A 14,582-nucleotide genomic window follows, 5' to 3' on the forward strand; every position below is an offset into this window, starting at 1 on the left:
TGAATCTTGGAACGCATAATGCAATTTGGTGATCCAGCAACTGTTAGCTTTGGCCATGATTTCTTTCTCTTCATTGAAGAAAGAAACCTAAAACACAAAACAAGAAATCAATGTTAACTAATGTTCAAGAAACAAAAATAAATTTATTATTTTAATACAAAATGTTTAGCTAATTAATATAATCTATAACAAGTCAAGCATGCAAGGTCCTCTTCTACAAATAAAAAATTTACTTTCACCATGACTAATGTTTGTGCAAAATTAAAAAAAAAACAAAAAACAAGGCGTGGTTTTTGCAAACAGATGAACGATTTTGAGGCAATTTTAGCCCTGTATTGCTCCTTAGGTAACCAGAGTTATCCTGGAAAATCCATTCTGGCAAAAATTTACTTTCACTATCACTAATGTTTGTGCAAAAATCCAAGACGTGATTATTGAGAAAAGTACAAATGGACGAATAGGAGTGAATTATATGTTCCAATCCCTCCTTTGTCAGCAGACCAATAATGAGAGAGATGCATCTCATCTGCTAATTATTTTTTAGCTATTATTAAACATAAGAATGTGAAGTTAATACAAATTATCTTCCAATGCAAATGGTTCTTAATGAGTTATATTCATTTTGTGTTTCTTAAAGTCAAATCTCACCTACATGGTTGCCATTTTGAAAACAATAAAGTTATAATGTAGTGTGGAGAAGGTTTTGAAAGATGAGGCTATCATCTTCTGTAATGGATTGCAATGCTTAAGCATCATTGACCCAATTGCATTGATAGCTAAGAAGATATATTTGTTGTATCCATAGTTAATGTATATTCTAGCACACAAATAACAATTATATGTATATTAACTATCAATACCCACAGATTTCAAAGAAGTTCTCCTAAAATAGTCATATTTTAAAAACCAAAGTACTTTAAATCCTTAAATTACCAATTTTAGAGCAGTTAGCATTGCAAATTATTTTATATTTTTCCAACTAAAACCTTACAAAATGTCTTTCTTTGAACCATGTACTATTAACTCTAAATCTGAGTGACAAGCTACTCTCGAAAAGATAAAACCCTGTCTTAACTCTAAGTATGAGTAGCAAGCTCCCTCCGAAAAAAAAATTCCACTAACCCAAAGTCCAAATGGCAAGCCTCTCCTAACAAAAACTCTTAAAACCACACAACAATCATCTATTAAAACACACACACACTTTCACCGACTCAAAAAATACACAGGATTTATCTCCGATATAAAAACAATTTGATTACCTACCCTAAAATGTTCAGGAAATGGTGAATTATTTTACATTAAATTTATGTGTGAAGCTAATCCCCAGCTTTAGATTCTAGAATTGTTATTTTTCTTTCATTCTACTAAATTATCAGACTGTTCACACATAATTTTCCCTAACCCCTGGCTTACCACTAAACCGAAGTTTGAGTGGTAAGCCCCAACCCAATGAAAAACCTCCTAAAACCACACATAATTGTCTATTGACAAAGGTGCTACTTCTAGATACTAATTCTTACTAATTTGCTAGTATCAATATATTTGAATGATTAGGAATTGTTGGCTGTATAACTAAATGGCCCAGTTTTGAGCTTGGCTTTAAGCATTTGCTTGTCTAGCCACACCGAAAGGCATAACATGGCTTTTAACCCCTTTACTGCCAAATTGTACTTTCAAGTTGCCTTTCAAAAATTAAGATTTCTTACTCTTATGGCTTGCCAGTCTAACTGGTCTTCAAAGTATAGGTCTATACATGGTCTAACAAAAACAAAATTCTGGCAGTAAACGGTGAAGGTTCACAAAAAATGGTTCTCTTTTGTTAGTTTTTATCTAATAACATTGAAAAATAAAGAAAAGCTATCCTAGTTCTCCGACTCTTTCTGGGTGAAGTTTTAAACTTTTTGAACTCTGTTCCGTCTGCCTGCTTCCCACCTGACTACAACTTGGATGTGTTCAAGTCCAACGTTAACAAATTCCTAATGAACTGCCCCCTTAAGTAAACACTTCATCAAATCTCCACACTAACGTAATGTACTTGCAATAACCCTTATCCCTGAGTGGCTTCCGGGCCTTGATAAGTGGTGAACACTGTAAAAAAAAAAAAAAAAAAAAAATCTTCATTTAAGTGTAGAACACCAGGAATATTTCTAAGAATTTCCCTGAAGAGAACATTAACCCAAATCAATCATTGATTTATTTACCTCAGATTGAGAGAGAGTTTTGCTTTTCTCCAAAACCTTCATAGCATGAATCGTACCAGTGGCAATTTCACGAACCAATCGAACTTCTCCAAAAAAACCACGTCCAATTACTTCCTTCATTTCAAAGTCAGAAACCTTTATTCGAAGTTTTGTCACTTCCTCTACAGTGGTTTTATCTGGAAAAAGAAAAATCACTGCATTAAAAAATGTGAACATTGCATATGTTTTTTTTAAGAGTGTATAGAATATTTTAATAAGAGCTATTTTATGATAACAATGATATTTTCAAAAGAATCCACTTAAAATATGGTAAACAAAAAAATTGTTTTTTTTATTTTTCAAATTACAAGTTCTATTAAAATTCTTGTTACCTTAAAGAAAAGTACCAAAACACAATATTTGTAGAGAGGTATAATAATGTTTAACATCCTTTCAATCATTATAAGGTAATCATAAGTCAAATTATTTTCTTTTTGATTATATAGAAAAGTCCAATGTTTAATTTAAACAAACCAATAGTAGCTACTTTCTTGTATTGATTATTAAAATATATCCATAAATATAATCTAACAAAAAACAGTTGCTAAAGTGGAATATATAAATACTATTTTTCTTTTTAATGAAAATTGCTCCAGACAAGGCATGTAAGGATATAGAAAAAAAAATTTATTTCAAGATCAAAAAATAGTTAGCAATAAATGTTAGATGGGGAGATTAAAATCCAGAAAACAGCAATACTTTGCCAACCATCAGAAACATTGCTCACAAAATGTGAGGATTAAAGGACAAAATTAGGGAAGCAAGAGTTACCAAGTTGCCAAAAATAATCTTAAGTTTGATTTTCTATTCTCCTTAAAGCTGATGTTAAATTATTGATGTAAATAGTGGAAGGGAAGCATTATAAAAATTGAAGATATCCAATGAAATCTAAATTTTAAAAATTTAACAAAGGCAAAACACTAATAAAAATGATTCATCTTTTTAATAGCTGGACATAAATTACATGATATTGCCATTTCAAACGCTAAACACATTTCTAAAACAATATTTCTCCTGTGTAATAATTTCTACAGAATATTAGTAAAATTTCATCAAATAGCTTATTAATTAATCTCATTTATAAAACTCATTGTGCCTGTCTGTCTGTCTGTCTTTTTCCATGTTTTTAAATTGCATCCCTGCTGAAATAAAAGGTTACAGAGCAGCACTAGGTAGCTCAAATAATTTTGTGGGCCATTTTTTTATAGGTCTTTAACCAGTTAAAACAGTTGCTAAGGGGACAAAATTAAAAGAATTCAGAACTTGTTAATTGTAAGTCGACTTATTGGTCTTCTATGCATGCACAAACATTTATACATGAAAGATTTGTATTTTAACAGTTCTTTTTCACCTTTTTATTACCGACTGATCTTTCTTTTTGAAATCAAATTTTTTACTGAGCGTTTCACATTTGGTAGAAATAAATGTTTGTTTGTTTAAAGCGTAGTGCAAGTAAAAATTAATTTTTAGAAACTAATGAAATCCATGTCACACTAAATAATTTACGTGATTAAAATAGGAATTAAGCAGACAGTTTACAATTATGGATATTTTTGGTTATTTTTTTAGTAAAAATAAGGAGATAACTTGATTTTTGAGGTTCATACAAATTTTAAAATCTTAACAAAAAATACTTATTTTTAATACATCTTTAATTTGAATCCTAATTTAGTCACACAAATTATTGACAGTGAAAAAAATCAGAAAAATGAGTTTGAGAGTTTGAACGGTTTCTTAAAAATTTTTAATAAAATTTGTGTGGTGGTGAGATATATATATATATATATATATATATATACACACACACACACATACTAGCCTGGGTACCCGGCATTGCCTGGGTTGACATGAAGTTCCGTTTGAAGCACACCTGTATACTAATCATTTTCATCATGGGCAACCTGGATACCCCCACAACAAAAATAAAAGAATGGATGAAAACATGCAAATGTAATCGCCCCAAAAAAGAAGTATGTGATATCTTCTCCACCAGATATTTTGGCAGAAGGGCTACAAAGAGAAGAAACTATTCTCTAGATATTGAGCACTAGAAAGAACCCCCCCCCCCAACAAAAAAAAATAATTAAAAATAAAGCATTACAACTTTTGTTTCACTAAAAATAGTAATGAATGCCGTGCAATCGCAAAAAAAAAAATAAATAAATAAAAATCTATCAAAAATTAATTCCAAAAACAAAAGAAATTTTTTGGCATTTTATATTTCTAATGTAATCCCCCCCCCTCACAAAATTGAATTTGTCATATTTTGGGGTTCGTTTTGTTTATAAAATTGTTAGAAAGTACAGAATGGTATCATAAAAAATAATTAAATTTATCGTTATTTCATATTTCAAATGTAATTCCCGCCCCCACCACAAAAAAAAAAAAATGTATTTGTTAGGTCCCCTCCCCACACTCAATCACCAAACTTGAAAAATACTAGAGATGACAGGTCTCGTTGAACGCTTTGTAGCCAAAAAGTGGGTGCTCATTTTACGTAACATTTATATAGAAAAGTGATCCTCCACACTAAAATGTTTTCCTTTTTTTTTTTTCCAAATTTCTTCTTTCATATTATTTATAAAGACTGTTTAAACATATTAGGCCCCAAAAAAGTAGGTCTTAATTTTTTTTTTTTAGAGGTTAAACGACACTGGGTCACATAAAAAGTGACCATTTTTAATTTAAGATATTAAATAAATTATAAAGAAAAATCTGTTTTGCAGGCAATTAAACACACTTGCTATGGTATAATTATTATAATAAATCCTGGGCAACACCAATTAAATTTATAAACAAAAAAAAAAAGGAGCAGATAATGTATGGGATGATGGATTTTGCTCATATGGAAAATTGGCCATGTGTCTGACTAAGTCTGCCTTCGTGGGGATGCAAGTAAATGAGGACATTAGTTTTAATTATTTTTCTCTAACCCCATAACTCCCCCCCACATACACTTCCCCTGGCATCGGCATTGAAATTAAGGAAAAATGATGTATTCTGGAGCAGAAGTTTTTCAAAAAACAACTTATAAATTATATCGGTGTACTTATAGTTTACATGACCAAAGAAAAATACTAAATACAGTGTAAGAAATGGATAACCCAACAATAACAAATAAAAAAGATTACTTAAAAATTAAGAATAAGCGAAAAAAAAATTACCTCCAAATTAAAAATAAAAATAAAGAATTAAACTATCAGTTATTCCCTTTTGGTTTTCTGGTTTGAAAATTAAACGGTTTCAGATTTCAGATAAAATAAGTTAAATCAAATATAAATTGAAATGAAAATAAACTAAATAATTATATTTTTAATTAATACAGTTGAAACGAGGTTATGTCGAATAAGTAATATCATTGAGCTAATTCTTTAAATAGATTTAATTTAATGTAATCTGCTAATGACTGTAACTCAATCAATGTAGATGTTTAAAGAATGCTATATATAGAAATTATGCATAAATTATATCTCCTTTGACAGAAGTATCCTATCATGGACATTAATATTTCTTGACGAGGAGAGGTGTACACACATATCGCCTTTATATTTCTTTGAACATGGAGAGTTGTCCACACAGACAAACACACACACTCTACTACTTATATATAATAGAACGTTTAGGAGTTAAAATCAATTTTGTATTGCGTAGTAGCATGTGTAAAAATGGTAATTTCTAAACCTATCTCAAGAAAAATAAATATTAACAATTTTAACTTTAAATACTTCTTGCATTGTAATTTTTAAAATTTGTTGGTGCAAATCCATAGTTCAATGTAATTAACAAAAAAATACAGAAAAATATTTATGATGTATGTACCCACTACAGAATTAACATATATTCCAAAAGTCATATATACAATGATCAAGTATATTTTTATATATGGAAATTCATTTTTTTTTTTTTTTAACGAATTTTAGTGATTTTAGTAAATTGTAGCTATTATAAGGTTGATTTTGATCTCTATAATTTGAATTGAATTGTCTCTCTTTATTTAATAACTATGGTAAATGAAGGCATTCTCGCTTTATTACAAAATGTTATTTTTTAGTTTAAAAAAAAAAAAAAAAAAAAGAAAAACTACCTGCTCAATTTGTGATTTTTGAAATATAACATTTTTGTTATGAGACAGGTATGTACATCAATGATTTTTCTATACTTTATTATTTTTAAAAAATTAGGTTGAACTTAAATCTAATCTCATTTATAAAACTCACTGTCTGTCTCTATTTTTTTTTCAAATTGCATTTCATCTGAAATGAAAGGTCACAGAGCGGCATTGGGCGGCTCAAATGATTGCATTTTTTGTGGACCGTTTTTTTTTTTTTTTTTACTTTTGAAATTACTACTATATATTGGGTTCAAGAAAATATAAAATAATCTATAGAAAATTGACTATAACAATATGTACAAAATCTGTATAGTAAAATATCATATTTAAGTATTTTATGACCAGGCAACGCTGGGCACCTCCTGCTAGATTTTATTTTTAAAAAAATGTTTAAATACTTAACACTTTTTACTTCAATCATTTCTAAAATTTTAAAATTACTGAAATAATTTTAATAAATGCTTTCTTACTTGGATAATTTCTTTCCAGTCTCTCCAATTTGAATAGAAAGGAAACAAATTTTTTACAGCTATTTTAATTATTGTTTTTGGTAACTTTTTATGGTGTCTTTGTGTTAATTTTCCAATTCTAAAATCATAATTAGTGGTGGGACGATTAATTGGAATCGTTACTCGTAAGAATCATGTATTTTGGAGAGAATCAGAATCACATTGTTAAAAAATACCTTAGATTTACGATTCTTTCATTACGATTCTCATATTTTTAAGTTGAACTGTTTGTTTGAAGTGAGATTAATGCTGTCAAAAATTTATGATAAAAACGTCATAGAACTTTTCATCACATATTTAATATGATGTACAAGAATTTTATTAACTACTTTAAAGGTAATCTTTATTTATCTTAATGAGTTTCGAAATTTCTTTGAATTTTTTCTTTCTTTAATTCTTTGAATTAAAAAAATTTTTTTTTTACTTTTAGCTTAACTTGCTTTTATATTTCACCATTTCGTTTTTTAGTAATAAATGCTTCTCTACATTAAAAACCGATCTTGTGTCTAACTCTGTCCTTGTGGTGAGGCAAGTAAATAGGAAGTAATATGGCGGCTGAAAAACGTTTTTCAACCACCATAAAAGCATTACAATACATTTAAAGCCTGAAGAATTTCTGCCTTGCGTACTTGTTGTTCTAAGTTAACTAGCCAATAATTATGTTTCAAACTTTAAAAAAAAAAAAAAAAGAAAGAAAAAAAAAGTGCTTTAAAATAGTAAAAACATTAAAGCTTTTTTCGTTTTGGAAGGGAGGTTTCCAAAAACCAGCTACGTAAACACTTTGCAATATTTTTCAGTAATTATGTAAAAAAAAAAAAAAAATTCTTTATAATCTATTTTTATTTAAAATTAAGAAATTATTTTCTAAAATATTGTTTATATATGCTTATATTTTGTTTTTAAATAAAATTAAGAAATTAATTTAAAAAATATTGTTTATATCCATCTTGATTCAAAAGCTTCACTGATTTTTGTTATTATTTTATCTAGGGTTTTTTTTCTTTGTTTTGTTTTTTGGATGGATATTTTTTTTTTTTTTTTTTTTTGCCGGAGTTTATGTAATTATTAACAGGAAAATTGGTGAAAGTCAAAATGGAATACGCACTCAAGTTTAATTAAAGTATTACGATACCCTTTTCTTATTGTTTTTGTATTCTCGTTATTTTTATTTATTTTATTTTTTTTTTTTTGCCGGATTTAACAAACAAACAAAATGAAAACAAAACAAAAAATTTGGTGCTTATGCACTTGTGTTAGTTTTTTTTTGTTTTTTGTTTAATGGCTTAATTAAGTGCCTCGCCCAATGTTTGAAGAGTTTCTAATTGTTTTTTAAAGAAAAATTGGTGAAAGTCAAAATTAGCACTTGTGGCGATAAACAAAATTAAACAAAAAGCTTTAGCATGGAATGTCGTAGATTGAAACACAGTGAAATGTTATTTGATGTTAGTGCACTTATTGATCCGCGCTATTTTTAAATAGTACTTTCAAGTTTAATTAAAGTTTTACAATACCTGTTTTTTAGGCACCTCCAAAAGTCACCACAGAATTACCCCCCCATATGTAAAACGATGTAACTTTATTATAAATTAATATTATCAATATAACTTTTGTACCATTTAAAAGAAGGGCAAAATAAACTAGTAATAATTTTAAAAAAATGTTTTCATCATATGAAAATAATGAAATTGTGAGACGAAAGTCGTGCTTACATAATTGGCGATTTAAAATAACATTACCATGTAGTAAGCATTTCGAATGTGAAAACATACCCGTGTTTAATAAATCTAGCAAAAATCAACTAATGGTCAGATTTTCTTGAAATTTTCAATACTTATCCATTTTAGAATGAAATTACATATAAAATGCAGTTTCCCTAAAATATACGAGGGGAAATATGTTTTTTTAGTGCTTAAGTGTTTAAGTTGCTTCTGCTTTTCCATAGTTTGTATAGTTAACACAAGTCTGACGTCATGGAATCATGCGCTCCTTTTTGCACAATTCTTCACATTCGTTTGGCAGTGCCTACTGTTCTTATTAAATTGTTAGGTGAAAGTATCTGCGCTATTTTTAAATAGTATTTTCAAGTTTAATTAAAGTTTTACGATACCTGTTTTTATTAAATTGTTAGGTGAAAGTACAGAATAGGTACACAACACCCTCCCGTCCCCATGTTAAGAATGGCTTTCTAAATAATGTCATTATTTCAGCACGGCTCAATAAGTGCATGAGTACCTTTTATTTTCTTGAATAAAATAAAAACTACTCGACGAGAACACTGTTTTTGTTTTAATAATTATTTTTTTTATTCAAAAATAAAAAATAAAAATTTCAATTGTTCAAAATATGTTTTTTCCCCCCAAAGCTTTTTGGGATTTTTTTTAATTACCATATTTTTCATGAACATGCTCTAAAAATGTTTCAAAATTATCTAATATTTTTCCACTTTTCATGTTATAAGCCTCTCTATACATGGCCTCATTGACATGAGACCATTTCATTTCTCCTACTGATCCCAATATGTATTTCAGTCTTCTTTTAATACAAGACCAGTAGGCTTCAATATTGTTGGTGCAAATACTAGTAAGCGGATCCCCAAAATTTTGTAAATGGTTTACATTCCATATAAGTTATCAAATTTACCAAATTTTCATTACTAATGATTACTATATTGTCCAATTTCTACTGTACACTCTTTAACCCTTATCCTTGAGTGGCCTCTTGGCCTTGATAATGTGGTGATGCCTTTGTAAAAAAAAAAAAAAAAAAAAAAAAAAAAAAAAAGATAAAACCATAACAAAAATCATGTGCAAATTTCAAGCCAAAGTAAATAATTACAAAAAAAGAAACTAGATAACACACGCAAAAATTCTTTCCTTGTAAAAATAATAACTTCCCCCTCAGTCAAATAACATACAACATTGGAGCCGATGCGGATTTCGCTACAGGTGTAGCATTCGTGTACGTCCGCCTTTTTTCTTTATATTTTTTAATATATAGAATAACTCCTGAAATGTATTGTTATTAATTTCATGGTGCATGTTTAATTCATGGTTAAAATATTTGTTTGGACTTTTATCTTTAATGAAAGAAATTTTACGAAAAAAATCAAATCATTTTCGAAATTCCCTTAATTGTATTTCCACTTTTTCGCTTACCAAATTTTTTTGCTACGCAAAAACTTTTGATTATATAATGGTATATTTCAAAACAACAATTCCATGGGAATCGGAATCGTATCTGGTATCGGAATCGTTAATCAACATTTTCCCTGGAATCGGAAAAAAATTTAGGAATCGTCCCAACACTAATCATAACAATCCTAATATGAGACAACTTTACATGTCAAAGTAACTTTCATAATCACACATTATTTTTTGCTACTTTTAAAATATTTATTGAAATAAAAAATCAGAATTTAAAAAATCTTATTAAAATAAAAAAAGAATTTGAGTTTGTAAAAATCCACCATAATATATTTTAGTTTCTTATCTTTTTAATTTATACTATTAATAAAATTCTAAATGTTTATTTATTTGTGTGTGTGTGTATATATATATATATATATATATATATATATATATATATACACACACACCAATAAAACTTTCAAACGGATGCACCGAATTGAAAAATTCTTTTTTTCCCTGAAAGGTGTGAGTCCCAAGATCGTTCTTATCTATATATGATTCATAACAAACAACGCCGAGTCACACAAAAAGCCCGAAATAAGGGTTTTGGGGCAGTTTTGTGCACTTGTCGAAAAAGTTACCTGCTCATGTCAATGGAATTTAGCAGTCTGTATACAGTCACTGTAACATCTTTCGGCATACGGACAGGACTTATGGCGCAATGGACTACGGATCAGAAGATTCCAGGTTCGAATCTTGGCAAGTTCGTAATAATTTTAACTATCATTTTATCTAACGTTTACTCATTATCCTTACCCTTAGTAAGGGTATTTTTGTTTTTTCAGTGATTTTGTTTTGTGCATACCCAGAGTTCACACGGTAAGCGTTGATAGTAAGACGATGTTGAGTGTACTCGATTTTGTGTTTGACTCGGCGTCGTGTGGGCCGACACGGCACAGCCGCTAGTTAAAAATAAAACTGTTCCTACCTTATCTGGTCACACACTGGACTGACAGGATGTAGCCAATTTCCCCTCCCCTGGACTTATCTTCACTCATTTTCTCCACAAGACTGCTTGCTTATATTATAAACATGATAGATTACCAATCCAACCATTTTGTTTGGATTTTTCATGTTTTTGGATCATGTAAACGGATTAAGATTTAAACAAATTTGTGAAAACGGTTTGGATTGCACATCCCTCTCTTGTTTTATTTTTCTGTATATCAATTATTCTTTACACAACAAAATTATCTTTTCCCAATTTTAGTTGTAGTTTCATAGCAATTTAGTTCAATTAAAAATTTATGACTAAACAACACCATAATAATTTAACTTTTTAAATCATATTTAAAAAAAAAAAAAAAAAAAAAAAAAAATTTTGTTTTAAATATTGGGATTTAAATATAGTAAATAGATTTTATTGCAAAACTTTTTCCTTCATTAAATTATCTTTACAAAAACGTAAATATTTTCTCAAGCAATTAAGAAAAAAGACTCCTACTGACAACACCAAGTTAGTTTATTTAACGCATTCTTATCAAAAGAAATATCGATTATCATGTTTTTGTACTGTTGTTTATTTGTTTTTTTATTACAATAGATAAGAAATAGTTCCATCAACAAATGTTGAGAAATTTTACATTTTTGGAACAAAATTAATCAAGCATGAAAATCAAAAAGAAAACATTTTATATCACCATGAAATGTACTCATTCAAACAACAAAGTATTTATATCACCAGTTTCTTTTGGCATTGTTTGGTGAAATTTATTTTTGAATGCAATTGAATGAGAATTAATTCACTAACTCTTATTTTACTTGGTCTTTTTAATTCACTTTATTTCTAATAAGAGGTAACAGACAATACATTACCATTTTTATACACACACATATATATATATATATATATATATATATATATATATATATATATATCGCCAGTTATCACTCCAAAACCAGAAGATCTATTTACTTCACTGATACTATTATTAAGACATACTATACTTACAAATTTATATGTAGTATGCCTTACACTGTTTCGATAAATAGCGGGAATTAACCAAACAACTTATTAGAGACATGTTCCTAAGAAAAAAAAAAAACAGTTGGAGAGTTTTTATGTGTCTATATCTCTCTCTCTATATGACAGTAATTATTAGATTACATATCTGTCTGATCTGTTAGAGATTCGGTTACACATTATCTTACAAAAATTGCAACCGATGTGTACTTTGATGGTTTTCCAGATGACAAGTGTCCAGACAATGATACGGTTTAAACTTGAATTCATTAAGTGTTGCAAGAATGTTATTCTTTTTTTTTTCTCAAAGAAAAAACAAAACCTGTATTTTTAAGTGAACCAATCTTGGTGTTCAGCTTTCATAAACTAAATTCAAACAGTTAGAAATAAGAATTTCCGATGCAGAAACCATGAGTTATAGTTAGGATATAGAACATCAAACTCTTCTAAAATCTAAGATTAAGCACAAAATTACAAAATACAGTGGATAGAGACGTTGAATCTATGGTTCCAGGTGAGAATGTGTTGCAATATTTTGGACTTATAATGGGGTATGATCCCACACAGTCGGACGATTCTATTTATAAATGATGCTGCTAAGAACTGACGAATCAAATTAATTCCCGTTCTGCTACCAACCAATCAGAAACCAGAATTGCTTCATAAATATTAAACCTTTTCTGGAGCAATTTCACATGTTCTTTTCCCGGGTTTCGACACGGTAAGAATATTTTGTTCTGTGGAACTGTCTACTACAAACAAGTCACCTCCCAGGACTTGTGTGTAACAGCGAACCATCCGAAACTGTTCTGAAACTCAAAATGGCTTACACTTCTAGAAGTTATGCGCCCAGTGTGCGTCTTTATTTCGATGGATCCGAATCAAAATTCGAATTGTGGCAAGTTACATTTCTAACATATCTACCAATCCAAAAGCTACACAAAGTACTACAAACACAACCTGAAAACAGAAACGACCCAGACTTCATTGAAAAGAACACAACTGTCTTTGCGGAATTAATACAGTGTTTAGATGACCGAAGTCTATCACTGGTAATGAGAGAAGCCCTGGACGACGGCTGTAAAGCATTAAACATATTGAGAGAGCATTATTTATCGAAAGGAAAACCCAAAATTATTTCTTTATACACTGAACTGACCTCTCTAAAACGAATGGAAGCCGAAACTATTACTGATTATATTATAAGAGCCGAGACAACTGCAAATTCTTTAAAAATGTCTGGTGAAGTTATAAGTGACAGTCTGTTAATTTCCATGGTCCTTAAGGGATTACTGAGTAATTTCAAGCCATTTACCACCGTGATAATCCAGAAAGAAAAACCCATGACTTTTAGCCAATTCAAGGTAGCACTCAGAAGTTACGAAGAAACTGAAAAAATGATCTCAGAAAAAAACGAATCCACAAATATCATGAAATTTAAAAATACACACATAAAAACACCAAAATCGAATTATACCCATGCCAGGAATAAAAAACGCAAAAAAAAAAAAAAGCAAGTTTTTTCCTAAGAAAAGTACAAAAATTATTTGCTATAATTGTGGATGACTTAATCACAAGAGTTTCCAATGTAGATACAGGACTCAAAATGGCGACTACATTAAAAATGTAGAGAGCTCTGTTAGCGAACATACATTTTTATTTTCGTGTACATTTGATGCTTTAACAAACAATAATAATTTTCTTGTCGATTGTGGGGCCACGGCACATATGATTACAAAGGAATCTGATTTTATCAATTTTGATCCCAACTTTAAGCCACAAAATCATTTTGTAGAACTAGCTGACAGGAGTCGAGTCAATGATATCATTTTGAAAAGAGGCGATGCTAAAACCTCGCTAAGGAACAATAAAGGTGAACTATGTTTCTGTATTCTAGAAAATGCTCTTCTAATCCCAAAATTTAAACCAAATATATTTTCTGTACAAGCTGCCACAAAACAAGGTGCAAATATAAACTTTAGCTCCAATAAATCAAAACTGGTATACCCGAATGGAACTGTATTCGACATTAAAGGAAATGGAAGACTATATTATTTAAATAGCGTAGTCCCATCAAAAACCGCCTGCCATGATCTATAGACATGGCATAAAATTCTTGGACACTGCAATATTCCTGATATCAAAAAGTTGCCGACTGTAGTTGATGGAATGCAAATACAAACATCAAAAACTGCGACGTCTGTACGCAAGGGAAAATGACAAACTATCAAAACAAGATACCAGACAAAAAGGCCAAAAAAAATCCTATCAATGGTGCATTGTGACTTGAACGGTCCCGTAGAACCGATGGCCAGAGAACATTACAGATATGTGTTGAATTTCGTAGATGACCATTCAGGTTTAATAATGGTTTACTTTTTAAAGAACAAATCTGATACCCTGCTAGCAACTAAGAAATATCTAGCTGACATGGCCCCCTACGGTGAAATCAAGTGTATTCGCTCTGACAACGGTACGGAATTCACCAATAAAGACTTTGAACTTTTACTAATTAACCATCATATCAGGCATGAAACATCAGCTCCTAGATCGCCAAACCAAAACGGGACT

General features: G+C 29.6%; 1 protein-coding gene across 4 annotated transcripts in view; it reads right to left on the reverse strand.

Moving 5' to 3' along the window:
* LOC145249633 (citron Rho-interacting kinase-like) overlaps positions 1-14,582 on the reverse strand; it is a 384,140-nt gene that overhangs the window by 322,127 nt on the left and 47,431 nt on the right. For all 4 annotated transcript variants that reach the window (XM_080111385.1, XM_080111382.1, XM_080111384.1 and 1 more), the window contains exons 3-4: positions 2,202-2,377; positions 1-87 (exon numbers count right to left, since the gene is read on the reverse strand). The exon at positions 1-87 is cut by the window's left edge and continues 62 nt beyond it. In XM_080111385.1, coding sequence (XP_079967511.1) covers positions 1-87; positions 2,202-2,377 — 263 coding nt within the window. The remainder of the gene's footprint in view (positions 88-2,201; positions 2,378-14,582) is intronic.

This window comes from Euprymna scolopes, chromosome 28 (assembly GCF_053919585.1).
Source record: "Euprymna scolopes isolate OS-2025 chromosome 28, ASM5391958v1, whole genome shotgun sequence".
Classification (NCBI taxonomy): Eukaryota; Metazoa; Mollusca; class Cephalopoda; order Sepiida; family Sepiolidae; genus Euprymna; species Euprymna scolopes.